Source organism: Hyla sarda, chromosome 3 (genome assembly GCF_029499605.1).
Source record: "Hyla sarda isolate aHylSar1 chromosome 3, aHylSar1.hap1, whole genome shotgun sequence".
Classification (NCBI taxonomy): Eukaryota; Metazoa; Chordata; class Amphibia; order Anura; family Hylidae; genus Hyla; species Hyla sarda.
This window is the reverse complement of record NC_079191.1, coordinates 425,997,913-426,018,640: the sequence shown is the minus strand read 5'-3', so window position 1 is coordinate 426,018,640 and position 20,728 is coordinate 425,997,913. Positions and strand designations below refer to the sequence as shown.

The window sequence follows — 20,728 nt, the reverse complement described above, 5'->3', positions numbered from 1 at the left end:
GATCATTGGAGAAACCTGGCAGTAAGTGTTCAGTTTCCCTGCAGCGCCACCACAGGGGAAATGAAGCATTACACGGTGTCCATTCATATCAATGTGTTGTCTGAGTAATGCAGGACAGTACAGGCCATCCATATAGAGAATTCTGGCCAAGAGATGAGGATTCTAAACAGAGGGACCTCCCCCCCACACCCTTCTATTAACTCAGACTTCCCAAAAAGGTTTTATGACAATAAACTGGACAATCCCTTTAAACGAAACAAAAAATAATACAATTATATGTGGGGGAACCAGGGCTACCATGTGTGCAGCAACTCTTCAAAGAAGTGTTTCCCATTCAGGGTGCCTCCAGCTGTTGCAAAACTACACCTCCCAGCATGCCAGGAACAGCGTGTCTCCAGCTGTTGCAAGACTACACCTCCCACCATGCCCGGACCAGGGTGCCTCCAGCTATTGCAAGACTACAACTCCCAGCATGCCCGGACCAGGGTGCCTCCAGCTGTTGCAAAATGACAACTCCCAGCATGCCAGGAACAGCGTGTCTCCAGCTGTTGCAAAATTACAACTCCCAGCATGCCTGGACCAGGGTGCCTCCAGCTGTTGCAAAATTACAACTCCCAGCATGCCCGGACCAGGGTGCCTCCAGCTGTTGCAAAATGACAACTCCCAGCATGCCAGGAACAGCGTGCCTCCAGCTGTTGCAAAATCACAACTCCCAGCATGGCCGGACCAGGGTGCCTCCAGCTGTTGCAAAATTACAACTCCCAGCATGCCCGGACCAGGGTGCCTCCAGCTGTTGCAAAATTACAACTCCCAGCATGCCCGGACCAGGGTGCCTCCAGCTGTTGCAAAATTACAACTCCTAGCATGCCCAGACCAGGGTGCCTCCAGCTGTTGCAAAACTACAACCCCCAGCATGCTGGGAGTTGAAGTTTTGCAAAAGCTGGGGGCACCCTGGATGGGAAACACTGCACCGAAGAAATGAACAAGACCAAGACCCCTGGGCAAAAGGTGGAAACCCGAAGCTTCTTACCTACTCTCTGGTAGAAATTTGCGGTTTCATAGGCCAAGGCTGCGATCAGACCCGGGTTGTGCTTGAGTTCAATAGCTCGGGCGATGGTCACTGCAGAGGACAGAGAGGTCACATAATGTACAAAATGACAACTTAAAGGGGTACTCCGGTGGAAAACTTTTTGTTTTAAATCAACTGGTGCCAGAAAGTTAAACAGATTTGTAAATGACTTCTATTAAAAAATCTTAATCCTTCCAGTACTTATTAGCGGCTGTATACTACAGAGGAAATTATTTACATATGCTGCTCTGGACAGTTCCTAAAATGGAGAGCAGAGGTCAGCAGAGAGCATTGTCGTCGTGACAGAAGAGAAATACAAAAAGAAAAGCATTTCCTCTGTAGTATACAGCCCCTAAAAAGTACTGGAAGGATTAAGAATTTTTAATAGAAGTAATTTACAAATCTGTTTAACTTTCTGGCACCAGTTGATTTAAAAAAAAAAAAAAAAAAAAAAAGTTTTCCACCGGAGTACCCCTTTAAGATAATGAGACACAGCGCTATAGTCACAGAACTAACAAAATATTATATAAAGCATTAATAGGAAGGATCCCCCAAGGTGACCGAGGTCATAACCTGGGGACATGGGCTCTGAGCTCTACCTGCAGAATGGTCTATTGCACATTGGTAGAAAGGTCCTTCTGCTTTGCCAACTCTCAGCTGCTGCGGAACCTCACAACACCCCTCATCTGCTGCAGAACCTCATAACACACCTCAGCCGCTGCATAACATAATACATATCTCAGCTGATGCAGAATATCATAACATCCTAGCTGTTGCAGAACCTCATTACGCAACTCATCTGCTGCAGAACCTAACTAAACCACAGCTGCTGCAGAACATCATAACTCCACAGCTACTGGAGAACATAATACACAAAACCTCAGCTTATTCAGAATATCATAATACACATCTTAGCTGCTGCAGAAACCCATTACACAACTAATATGCTGCAGAATCTCACAACAACACAGCTGCTGCAGAACATAATACACACCTCATCTGCTGCAGAATCTCACAACACCACAGCTGCTGCCGAACATCATAACTCCACAGCTGCTGCAGAATATCATAATGCACCCCTGAGCTGCTGCAGAACCTCATACCACTTCTCAACTGCTGCACAACCTCACTATGCAACAGCTGCTGCAGAACATAATACATACTTCATCTGCTGCAGAATATCATAATGCACCCCTCAGCTGCTGCAGAACATTATAACTCCACAGCAGTTGCAAAACATAATACACACCTCAGCTGCTGCAGAATAACATAATGCACCCCTCAGCTGCTGCAGAACATTATACCTCTACAGCTGCTGCAGAACAAAATACACACCTCAGCTGCTGCAGAATATCATAAGGCACCCCTCAACTGCTGCAGAACATCATACCACTCCTCAACTGCTGCACAACCTTAATACGCCACAGCTGCTGCAGAACATTAAAACTCCACAACTGCTGCAGAACCTCACAATACGCACCTCATCTGCTGCAAAACTTCATAACCCACCTCAGAAAGCTGCAGAACATCATTACACACCTCATTTACTGCAGAACCTCACAAAACATCTCATCAGCTGCGGAACCTCACAACACACCTCAGCGGCTGCAGAACCTCACAACACAACTGAGCCGCTGCAGAACCTCACAACACAACTGAGCCGCTGCAGAACCTCACAACACACCTCAGCGGCTGCAGAACCTCACAACACAACTGAGCCGCTGCAGAACCTCACAACACACCTCAGCCGCTGCAGAACTTCATAGTTTAGTGACATGCATAAATGCCCTTAGTCTTGTTCTATAATATGATCCCTGAAATCCTTGGTGACCTTGTAATAATGGACAGTAGGGGGCGCTGTAGTCACACAGGACACAGTACAGTATTGCAGTTATACACAAAGGAACAAACAAATGTTTCGATGACAAGAACACAGACCTGTCTGCGCTAAATAGTCAGGACACATAATTCCAGCAGATGGCAGCAGAGTCCCCCCTTACCTTCCTGCGCCTCCGCCTGGCACTGGATGATATAGGCGTCAATCACTCGGCTTTCTAAATCCCGTCCTTTCTCCACCGGCGAAATGAGTTTCGGGATGTGACTCTCCTAAAACACATAGTTATAGTAAGTTTAGTGAAGAGTCACAATGATAACACTAAAACGATTGCCCGGTTAAGTGCAGACCATGTTGCAAAACTACAACTCTCAGCATGCCCGGACAGCCAACGGCTGTCCGGGCATGCTGGGAGTTGTAGTTTTGCAACACCTAGTGGTCCTCACTGCTCTACAAGTTAAAGGGGTATTCCAGGAAAAAACTTTTTATATTTATAAAAAAAATCTCAACTGGCTCCAGAAAGTTAAACAGATTTGTAAATTACTTCTATTAAAAAATCTTAATACTTCCAATAATTATCAGCTCCTGAAGTTGAGTTCTTTTCTGTCTGGCAACAGTGCTCTCTGCTGACATCTCTGCTTGTCTCGGGAACTGCACAGAGTAGAAGAGGTTTGCTATGGAGATTTGCTTCTACTCTCGACAGTTCTCGAGACAGGTGTCATCAGAGAGCACTTAGAAAAGAACAACTCAACTTCAGCAGCTCATAAGTACTGAAAGGATTACGATTTTTTAATAGAAGTAATTTACAAATCTGTTTAATTTTCTGGAGCCAGTTTATATATAATTTTTTTTTTCCTGGATAACCCCTTTAATATTAGGTAATAGTGCTTACTGGGAAGGAGATAACTGAATGCTACGTATAGATCTGCCTCTGGCCATTAAAGGGGTACTCCGCTTGGAAACATTTTATTTTTTTTTTTTTAAATCATCTGGTGCCTGAAAGTTAAACCGTTTTGTAAATTACTTCTATTTAAAAATCTTAATCCTTCCAGTACTTATCAGGTGCTGTATGCTCCACAGGAAGTTCTTTTCTTTTTGCATTTCCTTTCTGTCTGACCACAGTGCTCTCTGCTGACACCTCTGTCTATGTCAGGAACTTTTCAGAGTAGGAGCAAATCCTCATAGCAAACCTCTCCTGCTCTGGACAGTTCCCGGCATGGACAGAGGTGTCAGCAGAGAGCACTGTGGTCAGACAGAAAAGATCTACACAACTTCCTGTGGAGCATATAGCAGCTGATAAGTACTGGAAGGATTAAGATTTTTTAAATAGAAATAATTTACAAATTTGTTTAACTTTCTGACACCAGTTGATTTAAAAAAAATTGTTTTCCCACCGCGGTACCCGTTTAATGTCAATAGAGACCGAGCTACAGTAACCCAGTATGGACACTACACAATGTACCAAGCTTCCCGCTCCACTCACTGTATATGCAGGCGCCATGGTGCCGGGTGTTGGACCCCCACCGATCAGACACTGATGGCTTATCCTTAGGGAAGGCCATCAAAAATTATAAGAACGTTTAGGAAAAAACACTTTAAAAGTGCTACTCTGACACGTAACCCCTAACCACAGGGGGATAAGTGTCCGATAATGGGGGGGGGGGGGGGTCTGACATCTGGGATGCCGACCCACCACTCCATACAGTGGGGATATTCATGATCATGGGGGGGGGGGGTCAGACTTACCCCACTCCCCTTATGATCGCCAGAATTTCCATGATGCAAGCTGAGCCCTCAGTTTCTATCAAAGAGGAGGCTTCTGAGGCACAGCAGACCCCAGGCCACACCTCTTTGACACTTCAGGGCTGCAGTATAGGTCTTTTTTCAGTGCACACATAAAGTTAAACATGTATTCTGCAGCTGCAACCTAATTACAGTAACCTTTAAATACAGCCAAAGGCTGTCAGAGCATGCTGGGAGTTGTAGTTTTGCAACAGCTGGAGTGGTTGGGAAACACTGCCTTAAAGGGGTATTCTGCTGAAAAACTTTATTTTTATTTATTTATTAAATAAACTGGTGCCAGAAAGTTAAACAGGTTTGTAAATTACCTCTATTTAAAAATATTAATCCTTCCAGTACTTATCAGCTGCTGTATGCCCCAGAAGAAGTTATTTTCTTTTTGAATTTCCTTTCTGTCTGACCACAGTGCTCTCTGCTGACACCTTTGTCCATTTTAGGAATTGTCCAGAGCAGGAGCAAACCTCTCCTGCTCTGGACACTTCCTAAAATGGACAGAGGTGTCAGCAGAGAGCACTGTGGTCAGACAGAAAAGAACTTCATATACAGCAACTGATAAGTACTGAAAGGATTAATATTTTTAAATATAAGTAATTTACAAATCTGTTTAACTTTCTGGCACCAGTTGATTTAAAAAAAAAATTCTGGTCGAAGCCTTACCTTTAAATGGCTGAAAATACCGGCTGCAATCTTCAGACTCTTGTGAACTTCTTTGGCCTCAGTTTCTGAAATACTGACACACAAGACGCCATAATATGCAATGAACAGCAGAACAATGTAGAATATATAGCAGAAAAATATAAAAGGGGTACTCCGCTGTCTGATCGTGGGGGTCCCGCCACTGGGGCCCCCTGCGACCTCAAGGCGTTTGTTTAGAGCATCGGGTGCAGTGCCGGAGGCTCGTGATGTCACAGCCACGCCCCTTGTGAGGTCACGGCCACACCCCCTCAATGCAAGTCTATGGGAGGGGGCGTGGCGGCTGTGGTTGCCAGTTATCCGGCACAGAGCGGAGTTCTAAACTAAATGGCGATGCAAGTCTATGGGAAGGGGCGTGACGGCAGTCACGCCCCTTCCCATAGACTTGCATCGCCATTTAGTTTAGAACTCCGCTCCGTGCCGGATAGCTCGGAATCAGAGCCGCCACGCCTCCTCCCATAGACATGAATGGAGGGGGCGGGGCCGTGACCTCACGATCACGGGGGGGGGGGGAGGGGGGGGGAGGGGAAAGAGGAGTCCGGTCCAACCAATTGTTAGAATGAACTGGGAGAAAAGTGTAAATGACCAAGACAATAACATAGACTTATACTGTAGGTTTGTCTCCCTTAGCGTACTCTTCGCCCAGCTCGTTCTAGCTGCAAACCCCGACCAATGGCCGTACACACTAGAGAAAGGTCCGATGAACAATCATTTCACAGAGGCGGCCATACGCATTTTAGTCCATATTGGACAGTTCCTGACACAGACAGAGGTGGCAGCAGAGAGCACTGTGGTCAGAGTGGAAAGAACTACACAACTTCCTGTGGAGCATACAGCAGCTGATAGGTACTGGAAGGATTAAGATTTTTATATAGAAGTCATTTACAAATCTGTTTAACTTTCTGGCACCAGTTGATTTGAAAAAAAAAAAAAAAAACTATTCCCCTGAGAGAACCCCTTTAAAAGGTGTATAAATAAAAAAATAAAAAAAATAAAAAATATCAGCTAAACTTAAAAATAATCTAAAAAAGGTTTACTGTTCTAATGTAGGATTCAAAAACAGATGAATGACTTTTGGCCATAAGGGCAGATACTCACTCTTCCTTCCCGGCCAGCCGTGAAGCGTATTTGCTGTACCAAAGACCCAGGTTAAACCCCATGGAGATCAATTCGAAGACTGCATCTTGCTGAGAGCTGCAAAAGAGCAGAGAAAACTATGATACACAATTGCAGGACCTAAATATACCCCCCCTGAATGTGACCCCTTAACGCCTTAAAGGGTACCTCTCATCAAAAAAACTTTTGATATATTATAGATTAATGTATGCAGAATAACTTTACAATTGCATGTTATTAAAAAATATGCTTCTTTCTATTTAATTTTCCACTTTGAAGAAATGACCACTAGGGGTCTCCCTACCAGACCTGGCAGCAAGCATTTCAGACTCATGCTGGAGTCCTAAACACCACGAGCTGCCAGTCAGCTTTGTTCACAAAGGAGAACACTCAGAGCTGCCGGCCTGCTTTGTTCACAGCCTGTTTGGCTGTGAACAAAGCAGGCTGGCAGCTCTGAGTGTTTAGGACTCCAGCATGAGTCAGAAATGCTTGCTGACAGGACTGATCGGGAAAAATACAATAGAAAGAAGCATATTTTTCATTAACATGCTATTGGAAAGTTATTCAACATTCATTAATCTAAAATATATCAAAAGTTTATTTGATGAGAGGTACCCTTTAAGGACACAGCCCAGTTTGGCCTTAAAGGGGTACTCCACTGATCAGCGTCTGGAACAAACTGTTCCGAACACTGGAGCCGGCAGCTCATGACGTCATAACCCCGCCCCCTCATGACCTCACGCCCCCTCCCATAGACTTGCATTGAGGGGGCGGAGCTATGATGTCACGAGCTGCCGGCTCCAGCATTCGGAACAATTTGTTCCAAACGCTGAGCAGTGGAGTAACCCTTTAAGGGGTTGAGGAATAGAAAACCAGAGCTAATTTCTTTCAAAAACAGCTCCCTGTCTGTCCCCAGGTTGTGTGTGGTATTACAGTTTGGCTCCATTCGCTCCAATGGAACAGAGCTGCAGAACTGCACAGAAGTCATAATGGTTGGTCCATGCAGGGTATGCAGAGTGGATGACAAGGTTCTGTGTACATGGAGCCCCCATTGGGGGACGCTTACTGCAGATAAATGTATATAGCTCCTAGTGAGCTGTATGTAGTGAGTTTCCTCTAGCATTAGCTCTATAGCTGTATGAAGGGAAGCAGGGGATTTGAAGACTTGACCACCCCCCCCCCCCCATAACAATATTTATTTTGAGTTTTATTAGCACAAAAATGTGTCCCTAAAAATGACATGCTGTCTGTAGATGGCGCTACACACATACATAGCGAGCGCCTCAGCACACATGGCTCTCTACCGTCCTCCGGATATGCTGTCTGGGGACACACATTTATACCGTACCTTGGCACATTGCCCTGCAGGGTGTCCGTCCACTTGAAGTTCTGGATGTACCGCAGCTTATTGTCTTGTGTTCCCCCATCTAGTGAGTTGATGAAGCCTAATATCCAGGAGAAACCACAGGGATATAGATCAGGGGATGCAAAAGGCCTTTCTAAATATGTGTTTCATTATATGACACGCTTAAAGGGGTACTCCGCTGCACAGCGTTTGGAACAAACTGTTCCAAACGCTGGAGCTTGTTACATTATAACCCTGCCCCTTTATGATGTCAAGCCCCGCCCCCTCAATGCAAGTCTATGGGAGGGGGCGTGACGACTGTCACGCCCCCTCCCATAGACTTGCATTGAGGGGGCTGAGCATGACGGCATGAGGAGGGGGCAGGGCTATGACATCACGATCTCCCGGCGCCGTCTCCAGAGTTCGGAACAGTTTGTTTTAAACACTGAGCAGCGGAGTACCCCTTTAAGGGAATACTGTAGTGGAATATAAGTTATCGCCTCTCCGAAAGGATAGGGGATAAATTATAGATCGCGGGAGGTCCGACCACTGGGGGCCCCCGCGATCTCCTGTACGGTGCCGCAACAGTCCGCAGGAAGGGGACGTTCCCGTCCCTGCATGACGCGGCGGCTGACAAGCCCCCTCCATGTATACCATAGAGATACATGGAGGGGAGGTGTTTGCCACGGCTTCCTACTGGAAACGGCACGGTGCTTTTTGCAGACTCGTACAGGAGATTGTGGGGGCCCCAGCGGTCGGACCCCCCGCAATCTATAACTTCTCCCCTATCCAAAGGATAAGTAATATTCTACTAGACCTCTCCTTTAAAGGACAACTGTAGTGCAAGACTTTTCTATATTCCTGTGCCCGGGCCTCAAAAATAAACAAAACAAACTTTAACATACCTTCCTACGTGCCCCTATTGGTCCGGCACAGGCCTCACGGTCCAGCGGTGCGAGCCTCATTCAACTTCCTAGGGACGGGGATGCCGCAGCGCCATCGATGTATCACCGGCCGCAGCAATGTCCCGCCCCGGCCTGTGATAGGCTGAGAGCACTGTTATGTAAGAAGCTCTGGCCGGCTTCTTACATGACAGTGCTCTCAGCCTATCACAGGCCGGGGCGGGACATACACCGACGGCTCTACGGCGTCCCCGTCCCCAGGAAGTTGAATGAGGCTCGCACCGCTGGACCGTGAGGCCTGTGCCGAACCAACGGGGGCTCGTAGGAAGGTATGTTACAAGTTCGTTTTGCTTATTTTTGAGGCCCGGTTACAGGAATATAGAAAAGTCTTGCGCTACAGTTGTCCTTTAAAACTAGGGATGTTGGGGAATCACTCTGGGGCAGCGCATTCCAAAGAACAGGTGCAGCGCGGAAGAAGTCTCAGAGATGGAGTGATGGATTGGAGTATGGAAGATGATGATGGTCATAGATCTGTGGCAGAATGTATAGTGTGGGTGGTGGGGGTTATACTTATGAGTTATGGTAGTATCACACACTATCAGGTTAGGTGGGTTAGTAGATGATGGAAGTAAAAGACATTGAGGGACATGTATCATTATTTGTGTGTGGTAGAAGCAGTTTACCCCTTTTGCCGAATTCTAAATTATGCGCAGTAGCGCAAAATTTATCAATCAAGCGCAATGAGTTTCGTAAATTTTCGGGTAAATATAGTAATCTCCTCAATCCACTCTTTGAAAAATGAAATCGATGATTTAGAGCAGTGGTCTCCAACCTGCGGACCTCCAGATGTTGCAAAACTACAACTCCCAGCATGCCCGGACAGCCGAAGGCTGTCCGGGCATGCTGGGAGTTGTAGTTTTGCAACATCTGGAGGTCCGCAGGTTGGAGACCACTGATTTAGAGCATCTTGCTACGTGCAGTCCAAGATGGCTTATATTTGCCTTAAAAAATATGGTAATTGCGCAAGATTTATGCGGGTAAATGAAATGTACGCAGTTAATTAATTCGTGCGTACTAAATATGTCACTCCAAGGTTACACCGAAACCTACACATCTGGAGGAAATGCTTCACCAGAATGTGCGCAAAAAAGACGCAAAAAAAAAAACAGCTTGCGCAAAAATGTTAACACAAAACGGGGGTAAAATCTTTGATACATGTCCTCCAATGAGTTTTAGAAAGATTCAGTATAAGACAGAGAAAGGACACGATGTTACAGACAGTGTACAGACGCTCATGGGCGTTTCGTGGTGGTGCAGGGGTGACATATATAAGATGTTTTTATTGTTTTATTTTAGTTTCTGTTGTTATAGATTTTTGTTGTGTTTTCTTTGGTGTCCATCGATTTCCTCACTCACCCAGTAGCAGGGAGAAGTAGGCGTCCGAGGCATTCTTCATCATCTCAGAGTCACAGGTGGAGTCTGTGAAGAGTTCCAGGAGTCGCGCTCTTGATGTTCGGAGATCGCTAAAAAAAATTGACGGGGAGAAATGTAAATATTATGGGCGCTAGATTCTCATGTGCACCTTCCGACTATCGGCACTGTTATTAAAAGGGGTACTCCGGTGGAAAACTGGTGCCAGAAAGTTAAACAAATTTGTATATTACTTCTATTAAAAATCTTAATCCTTCCAGTACTTTTTAGCAGCTGTATGCTACAGAGGAAATTCTTTGCTTTTTGAATTTCTTTTTTGTCGTGTCCACAGTGCTCTCTGCTGACCTCTCTGTCCATATCGGGAACTGTCCAGAGCAGCATAGGTTTGCAATGGGGATTTTCTCCTGCTCTGAACAGTTCCTGATACGGACAGAAATGTTAGCAGAGAGCACTGTGGACAAGACAAAAAAGAAATTAAAAAAGAAAAGAATTTCCTTTATAGCATACAGCTGTTAAAAAGTACTGGAAGGGGAAAGATTTTTTTAATAGAAGTCATTTACAAATGTGTTTAACTTTCTGGCGCCAGTTGATTTAGAAAAAAATGATTTCACCAGAGTACTCCTTTAAATGAGGGAGGGTACAGGAGTTTCTCATAGAAACTTAAAGAGTACCTCTCACGATCTTGTTAAATGTTATAATCCTCCCAGTTCACTGCCCCCATCATGATAATCCACCCCCTGCCTTTATTTTTATTATTTTTTATTTTTCTACCTTGATATTGCTCTGTATTTTCTGCTCAGTCTCAGTCAGATTCACAGACTGGGAAGGGGCGTTCCCCAGCAGGCATGACATCATCTGAAGCCATACAGGGGAGAACTTCCTCCCTCACTCTGCTACACACAGCCCAGAGCAGTTCAGTGTGAGATGAGCTATGATTGGCGAAGGCTGCACACACCCCCCTCAGCATTTCCTGATTTTGGACTTCTTCCAGGCTAACAGGAGTCCAAAGTCTGTGCAAGAGATGGGGGGAGAAATGTGCTCTGGACAAGTAGGGAGACACCTAGTGGCAGCTTTTTGAAAACACAAATAAAACACAAAAAATTTTCATTTTATTTTTTTTTTAAGTAAAGTACATTAGAACGTTTTTTTATTTACCATAAGGAGTGCAATAGCAAAAATTAGTTTTAATGATAAAGCCCATTTAAGAGAATATGTTGTTGTTATGTGCAAAATTTTTTCTAATTGAATGTACTATATGCATAAGGGAGGGTAAAAAGTCTGGTAAAGCATAAGGTTCAACTTTATCATATGTTGAAGTGAGAAAACTCATGTGAACATTTTTATTTCTCATGTACGCCCGGGCTGTCGGCATAAAAATAATAAACTTTGACTTATCTTCCATTGCTCCCCCGGTGCCGTTGGTATTGCTGTCCCCTCTTCCAGCCCGGTCTTCTTCCGGATTTTGATGCCCGACACGTCACATTTCACCTAGCTTATCAATGGTCACAGCAATGTTCTGCCTCGACAGGTGATTGGCTGAGCGACAATGTGATGTATCAGCCTTGGGCACCAGGAAGAAGGACGGGCGTGCGCTCAATACACTTAAAAAGGGAAACCGACAGCCGGTTCACCCGCACTAAACCCAATACACAGGGTAACCCAGATTAAAATCATGTATTACTCACACGGATTGGTGCCGCCATTCTGGGGATATGAGCCACCATTGCTAAGCCACCATTGCTAATATGTTAAAGGTGTACTCCAAAGGATAGGGGATGAGACATCTGATCGTGGGGGTCCCACTGCCAGGGCCCCCCGGCAATCTCCTGTGGTAACGGCCACATTCCCTCATGACATCATGGCGTGACATCACGATCACGGTCTCCGGCTCCAAGCGTTCTGAACAAAATGTTCAGAACGCTGGAGCACCGGAGTATCCCCTTAAAGGGGTACTCCAGTGGAAAACATTTTATTTTTATTTTTATTTTTTTAAATCAACTGGTGCCAGAAAGTTAAACAGATTTGTAAATTACTTCTATTAAAAATTCTTAATCCTTCCAGTACTTATTAGCTGCTGAATACTACATAGGAAATTCTTTTCTTTGTGGAAAACAGAGCACTCTGCTGACATCACGAGCACAGTGCTCTCTGCTGACATCTCTGTCCATTTTAGGAACTGTCCAGAGTAGGAGAAAATACCCATAGCAAACATATGCCGCTCTGGACAGTTCCTAAAAAGGACAGCAGAGGTCAGCAGAGAGCACTGTGCTCGTGATGTCAGCAGAGAGCTCTGTGTTCCAAAAAGAAAATAATTTCCTCTGTAGTATTCAGCAGCTAATAAGTACTGGAAGGATTAAGATTTTTTAATAGAAGTAATTTACAAATCTATTTAACTTTCTGGCACCAGTTGATTCAAAAAAATTAAATAAAAAGTTTTCCACTGGAGTACCCCTTTCACCATGACGTCCATTTACGTCCATTGTCGTTAAGGGGTTAATCACTGGATTTGCGCAATGTGGGTCCTGCCTCCATTTTACAAAGCCAGCGATTTACATATTGGCAATGAAGGCTAATACATTGTATATCACCGGAAAGGTGATTCAATCTGGGCAAATAATACATGATTTTAATCTGGGTTAAAGGGGTACTCTGTCCCTAGACATCTTATCCCCTATCCAAAGGAGTGGTACCCCCGCTCCTGTCTAGGGCCGGAGTACCCCTTTAAGTGCGGGTGAACCGGCTGTTAGTTTATCTTTAATGAATACAGAATCTGCTCTAAAAGCTCCTCCTAGTGGTGACTGCAGGAAGAAGAATTACAGCATTTAAAAGGGGTACTCCGCTGCTCAGCGTTTGGAACAAAATGTTCTGAGTGCTTAGAGCCGGTAGCTCGTGACGTCATAGTCCCACCCCCTCATGACGTCACGCCCCACCCCCTCAATGCAAGTCTATGGGAGGGGGCGTGACATCTGTCACGCCCCCTCCCATAGACTTGCATTGAGGGGGTGGGACGTGACGTCATGAGGGGGTGGGGCCATGATGTCACAAGCTCCCGGCGCCGGCTCTAAGCATTTGGAACATTTTGTTCCAAACGCTGAGCAGCGGAGTACCCCTTTAACTCTATGTCGAGAATTTGGAGCTCCGCATCCGAAAAAATGCTCCAGGTGCTGTATAAGATATGTTAGGAAATAAGAATTTATAACTTATATGGTTATAACCTATAGTCATTCCCACTATCACCCAGTCCCCCTTTTGATGAGAACCCATCTCACCTGCATATCTTTGATGCTGCCGGGGTGGAGGCGACTCCATAGAAGTTGAAGGAGACCGGCGCTGTGGCCTTCAGTGGGTTACGATGGAACCAGTGGGTCATTTTGGGGAGACCGAGCCTTTACCAAACCGGGAATCTCCTGAAGGAATAGGACAGTGTTAGAGAGAGGAGGATGAACATAGAATCAGCAACACGTGGGGGACAACACCTGAAGGACGGTGCCGCGGATCAGCAGTGCACCCTGTAATAGTGATAAGTCCGCTAATGTGGATGCCTCAAGAAGCACTCCTAGATTTTTTATTTTTTTGCCCATATCATCCTCATTCACTATCACTAGTCCTACAGCACCATCTGTTTTATTCCAGCACAGCCGCATCCATGCATTTCATTACTGTAACTGTGCTTTTATACCACACCCCTTCAGTTCTATCTGTATACTGCTGCTATCTCTATGGGATTAGGATATATAGAAGTTATACATCTTCCCTCCAGCTCTATCTGTATACTGCTACTGCTGTCTAATATATATTAGTTATACCCTTCTCATCCAGCTCTATCTCTATGGGATCAGGATATATAGTAATTATACACATCCCCTCTAGCTCTATATGTATACTGCTACAGCTGTCTAATATATATTAGTTATACCCTTCTCATCCAGCTCTATCTCTATGGGATCAGGATATATAGTAATTATACACCTCCCCTCTAGCTCTATCTGTATACTGCTGCTATCTCTATGGGATCAGGATATATAGTAGTTATACACCTCCCCTCTAGCTCTATATGTATACTGCTGCTATTTCTATGGGATCAGGATATATAGTAGTTATACATCCCCTCCAGCTCTATCTGTATACCGCTACTGCTGTCTAAGGGATCAGGATATATACATACACACATAAGATATATATTAGTTATACCCTTCTCATCCAGCTCTATCTGTATACTGTTGCTGCTGCTGTCTCTATGGTAACTGGATAAATAGTAGTTATATACCTCCCCTTTAGCTCTATATGTATACTGCTGCTATCTATAGGATCAGGGTAGGTATATAGTAGTTATACACCTCCCTCCAGCTCTCTCTCTATAAGATCAGGATATATAGTAGTTATATACCTCCCCTCCAGCTCTATCTGAATACTGCTGCTGCTGTCTATGGAGTCTGAATATATATAGTAGTTATTTCCTTCTCCTCCAGCTCTATCTGAATACTGCTGCTGCTGTCTATGAGATCAGAATATATATATATATATATATATATATATATATATATATATATATATATATATAGTAGTTATACCCTTCTCCTCCAGCTCTAGCTGTATACTGCTGCCACAGTTCTGCAAATTACATTTTTACAAAAGACTGCCAAAATGTCAATTAAAATGTGTAAAACAGGCATTAAAAAATTCAAATTTTTAACATAGCCTAAATACATCATATCTTTGTAAAACCCCTCAATTTTAATTATAGGTCAAATCACTTTCGCCCTGTGATAATATTCCTTTATAAACCGCACTTTGAATAAGAAAACGCATCAAAACTGACCATATAGTGTAACCTCCAGCACCGGCAGACTAATTAGATGACCAGGTGCAGTGATCAGACTCCACCACCTCTCTCTGCCCAGCCAGAGGATTCATGAGAAATATAGACAGCATTAGGAGATCATTTCAGTGTTGGAATTGGAATCAGTATGGCTGTAACCCCATGCCTGCCACATCAGCTAAAACAGGTAAGCACAAGTCATACACACATTATTCTCTAATCATAACCTATGCTGTCTTTTCCGGGGAGAAGTTACTAAGCCAATATATTTTAAGCAGTGATTCCCAACCAGGGTGCCTCCAGCTGTTGCAAAACTACAACTCCCAGCATGCCCGGACAGCCGAAGGCTGTCCGGGCATGCTGGGAGATGTAGTTTTGCAACAGCTGGAGACACATTGGTTGGGAAATACTGATATTAGTTTATAATGTATTACAAACTAACAACACACTGAATAAAAAGTCTATTTTAATGACATTTTGGAACAAAGTTAGATTTCCCATAGCTGCCCCCTTCGTGAGAAATACTGTATTATGTAGATGTGAATGACGCCATTGTCCCCGGGGGGCGATAGATATTACAGTGGGCGGGAAACATGACTGTGCCGAGGTCCTGGGTACACAAACACAATGTCCGCACTGTAACCTCCCCCTGTTCTTCTTCCTGGATGAATTATTGTAGAATTCGGCACAAAGCCGCCTCGGTATCTCCTCTGTTTATATGCTGGGCCGTGCGTTACGGGAATGTCATTGACTTTACAGGAGAATAGTCAGACTTTGTATAATAAATATTATAGGGGTATTCCAGGCCAAAACTTTTTTATATATATCAACTGGCTCCGGAAAGTTAAACAGATTTGTAAATTACTTCTATTAAAAAATCTTAATCCTTTCAGTACTTATGACCTGCTGAAGTTGAGTTGTTCTTTTCTGTCTAAGTGCTCTCTGATGACACGTGTCTCGGGAAACGCCCAGTTTAGAAGAGGTTTGCTATGGGGATTTGCTTCTAAACTGGGCGTTTCCCGAGACACGTGTCATCAGAGAGCACTTAGATAGAAAAGAGCAACTCAAATTCAGAAGCTCATAAGTACTGAAAGGATAAAGATTTTTTAATAGAAGTAATTTACAAATCTGTTTAACTTTCTGGAGCCAGTTGATATATATATAAAAAAGTTTTTTCCTGGATAACCCCCTTTAATATTTTGTCTATTTAAAGGGGTATTCCAGGCAAAACCTTTTTTTTATATATATCAACTGGCTCCGGTAAGTTAAACAGATTTGTAAATTACTTCTATTAAAAAAATCTTAATCCTTCCAATAGTTATTAGCTTCTGAAGTTGAGTTGCTGTCTTCGGTCTAACTGCTTTCTGATGACTCACGTCCCAGTTCCTATGGGGATATTCTCCCATCATGCACAGCTCCCGGGACGTGACATCATCATTGAGCAGTTAGACAGAAAACTTCAGAAGCTAATAACTATTGGAAGGATTAAGATTTTTTTAATAGAAGTAATTTACAAATCTGTTTAACTTTCCGGAGCCAGTTGATATATATAAAAAAAGGTTTTGCCTGTAATACCCCTTTAAATAGACAAACTATTAAAGGGGTTATCCAGGAAAAAACTTTTTTTTATATATATATATCAACTGGCTCCAGAAAGTTAAACAGATTTGTAAATTACTTCTATTTAAAAATCTTAATCCTTTCAGTACTTATGAGCTGCTGAATTTGAGTTGTTCTTTTCTATCTAAGTGCTCTCTGATGACACCTGTCTCGGGAACTGCCCAGTTTAGAAGCAAATCCCCATAGCAAACCTCTTCTAAACTGGGCGGTTCCCGAGACAGGTGTCATCAGAGAGCACATAGACAGAAAAGAACAACTCAACTTCAGCAGGTCATAAGTACTGAAAGGATTAAGATTTTTTAACAGAAGTAATTTACAAATCTGTTTATCTTTCTGGAGCCAGTTGATATTTAAAAAAAAAAAAGTTTTTTCCTGGAATACCCCTTTAATTCTAAAACAAGGAAATTCAGGGCACAGATACCTCCAAGTCATCACTCTCAAATGTCATGTCTAAGTTAAAAGGGGGACTCCGGTGGAAAACATTTTTTTTTCCAAATCAACTGGTGCCAGAAAGTTAAACAGATTTGTAAATTACTTCTATTAAAAAAAATATTTACCCTTCCAGTACTTATTAGCTGCTGTATGCTACAGAGGAAATTCTATTCTTTTTTAATTTCTTTTTTGTCTTGTCCACAGTGCTCTCTGCTGACACCTGATGCCCGTATCAGGAACTGTCCAGAGCAGGAGAAAATCCCCATAGCAAACCTATGCTGCTCTGGACAGTTCCTGACACGGACAGAGGTGTCAGCAGAGAGCACTGTGGACAAGACAAAAAAGAAATTTAAAAAAGAATAGAATTTCCTCTGTAGCATACAGCCGCTAAAAAGTACTGGAAGGATTAAGATTTTTTTTAATAGAAGTCATTTACAAATCTGTTAATCTTAATCCTTCCAGTACTTATCAGCTGCTGTATGCTCCACAGAGGAAGTTCTTTCTGTCTGGCCACAGTGCTCTCTGCTGACACCTCTGTCCATTATAGGAACTGTCCAGAGCAGGAGCAAATCCCCATAGAAAACCTTTCAGGACAGTTCCTGACATGGACAGAGGTGTCAGCAGAGAGCACTGTGGTCAGACAGAAAGGAAATCCAAAAAGAAAAGAACTTCCTGTGGAGCATATAGCAGCTGATAAGTACTGGAAGGATTAAGATTTTTTAATAGAAGTAATTTACAAATCTGTTTAACTTTCTGACACCAGTTGATTTAAAAATAAATAAATAAATAAAATGTAAAAAGTACCCCTTTAAATAAAGCTTTTTGTAGACAGCTTTATATACTTTATACATCTGATGTGAAATGTACCCAGCCAGGAGAGTATTCACAAAAGGGGAAGCACACTGCACTGTTTTGTCTTTTCCAACAGAGGGCGCATACAGCAGCTGATAAGTACTGGAAGGATTAAGATTAACAGATTTGTAAATGACTTCTATTAAAAAAATCTTTACCCTTCCAGTACTTTTTAGCAGCTGTATGCTACAGAGGGAATTCTTTTCTTTTTGGAGTTTCTTTTTTGTCTTATACACAGTACTCTCTGCTGACACCTGATGCCCGTATCAGGAACAGTCCAGAGCAGGAGAAAATCCCCATAGCGAACCTATGCTGCTTTGGACAGTTCCCGACACAGACAGAGGTGTCAGCAGAGAGCACTGGACAAGACAAAAAAGAAATTTAAAAAAGAATAGAATTTCCTCTGTAGCATACAGCAGCTAAAAAGTACTGGAAGGATTAAGATTTTTTTAATAAAAGTCATTTACAAATCTGTTAATCTTAATCCTTCCAGTACTTAATCAGCTGCTGTATGCTCCACAGAGGAAGTTCTTTCTGTCTGACCACAGTGCTCTCTGCTGACACCTCTGTCCATTATAGGAACTGTCCAGAGCAGGAGCATATCCCCATAGAAAACCTTTCAGGACAGTTCCTGAAATGGACAGAGGTGTCAGCAGAGAGCACTGTGGACAAGACAAAAAAGAAATTCAAAAAGAAAAGAATTTCCTCTGTAGTATACAGCTGCCAAAAAGTACTGGAAGAATTAAGATTTTTTAACAGAAGTAATTTACAAATCTGTTTAACTTTCTGGCACCAGTTGATTTTAAAAAAGAAATGTTTTCCACCGGAGTACCCCTTTAAGGTTCCCTTTAACTATACAGACAACTATTCCTTGTTCCATGTAATGTAAAGTAAGCAAATACAAGTGACCCCCCCGACCTACGATGGCCCCGACATACGATGCTTTTGTATGTCGGGGCCATCGCATAAACGGCTATCCGGCAGCGCAGACTGCTTCAGCTGCCACCGGATAGCCATTTACGGTGCCCCGTGTGGTCCTCTGACGATCACTTACCTGTCCTCGGGGCTCCGGTGCGTCCTCTTCAGGATCCCCTGCATCGTCGGCGCTCTCCATCGTCGTCATCACGTCGCTGCGCACGCCGTCCCATCATCCAATAGGAGCGACGTGATGGCGGCGACGGCGAGCGCGGATGCCGGGGAAGCAGAGGCCTTGCCAGAGCGTCGGGGACACCTCGGGGACGCGGCGACAGCGATGGACGGCGACATCCAGGGCAGCGGTGACGAGCGGTGACGGTCCGGAGCGGCAGAGACAGGTGAGGACAACTTCCTCTAACAGTGGTCTTCAACCTGCGGACCTCCAGATGTTGCAAAACTACAACTCCCAGCATGCCCGGACAGCCGTTGGCTGTCCGGGCATGCTGGGTGTTGTAGTTTTGCAACATCTGGAGGTCCGCAGGTTGTAGACCACTGTCCTATACTTTACATTGCACGGATCCCTCAACATACGATGGTTTCAACAAACGATGGTCCATTTGGAACGGATTACCATCGTATGTTGAGGGACCACTGTATATAGATGTAAAATGCTATATAAAAAAAAAAAAGATGCAGCTGTCTCTTTAAGAGGACTGCGCCCAGGTCACGGTAGAGCGTTGTGTATGACGTTACGTCTCATGTGATCGCAGCACAATGACTGTACCTGGAGTCACTCAGTGCGGACCTGTATTTCCTGATTATTCCTATCACATTACTGTACACGTCACATGGGTTTGTCTGTATCTATAGGTGACATTTATAAGGCAAAGGTTTAGCCAGGAATGTCTGCCCGGAACATTCAGGAGAAGGAAAATGAGATGTAGAATATAATGGGGCAGCTAGATGGGTCTCTGTAGGACCCAGGGCTGCCTGATTGACTAGAATGATGATGTCACTGGTGTTTCCTAAGTGATGTCACATGGGGTCCCCCTATCTCTTCAAAATTAGATATTTAAAGGGGTACTCCAGTGGAAAATTATTATTATTATTATTATAATTTTTATTTTTAAATCAACTGGTGCCAGAAAGTTATACAGATTTGTAAATGACTTCTATTAAAAAAAAAAATCTTAATCCTTCCAGTACTTATCAGCTGCTGTTTGCTACAGAGGAAGTTGTGTAGTCCTTTTCTGTCTGACCACAGTGCTCTCTGCTGACACCTCTGTCCGTGTCAGGAACTGTCCAGAGTAGGAGAGGTTTGCTATGGGGATTTGCTCCAGTTCTGGACAGTTCCTGACACGGACAGAGGTGTCAGCAGAGAGCACTGTGGTCGGACAGAAAAGAACTACACAACTTCCTCTGTAGTATACAGCAGTTGATAAGTACTGGAAGGATTAAGATTTTTTTTTTTAATAGAAGTCATTTACAAATCTGTTTAACTTTTTGGAGCCAGTTGATTTAAAAAAAAATATATATTTTTTTTTCCCACCGGAGTACCCCTTTAAATAAAGCTCTTTGTAGACAGCTTTATATACTTCCTATATTCAAAAATTTGTCTTCCACCGGAGTGCTACTTTAAGTATAGGTAACGTGGTAACATGCCCATTAGGACAGTTAGGTGTTGAAGTGTTGGCAATTCCCAAACAGGCATGTCCCACTAGGGGGTGCTGCTACCGTTCTTGGATATCTGTATAAGAAGTAGAAATTACATAAAAACCCTGTCAGAGGCTACTTAAATGTAGTGTCTTAGGGCACCATTTCCCAACCCAGTCCTCCTAGCACTACAGCACAGCATTATTAGATGCAAGCCCATCTGACAGATTTAGGAATTAACTAAAAA

At 43.6% G+C, this 20,728-nt stretch overlaps 1 protein-coding gene across 2 annotated transcripts in view; it reads right to left on the bottom strand.

The window, feature by feature from the left end:
- The window catches only part of BROX (BRO1 domain and CAAX motif containing), a 38,780-nt gene that overhangs the window by 6,426 nt on the left and 11,626 nt on the right, over positions 1-20,728 (bottom strand). Inside the window, exons 1-8 of one of the 2 annotated variants that reach the window (XM_056568399.1) lie at positions 14,578-14,596; positions 13,460-13,597; positions 10,176-10,282; positions 7,861-7,957; positions 6,495-6,590; positions 5,361-5,433; positions 3,070-3,175; positions 1,031-1,120 (exon numbers count right to left, since the gene is read on the bottom strand). In XM_056568399.1, coding sequence (XP_056424374.1) covers positions 1,031-1,120; positions 3,070-3,175; positions 5,361-5,433; positions 6,495-6,590; positions 7,861-7,957; positions 10,176-10,282; positions 13,460-13,560 — 670 coding nt within the window. In that variant the 5' untranslated portion in view covers positions 13,561-13,597; positions 14,578-14,596. Of the gene's footprint in view, positions 1-1,030; positions 1,121-3,069; positions 3,176-5,360; positions 5,434-6,494; positions 6,591-7,860; positions 7,958-10,175; positions 10,283-13,459; positions 13,598-14,577; positions 14,597-20,728 lie in introns of those variants that run through there. The other variant, XM_056568398.1, reaches the window with a different exon arrangement.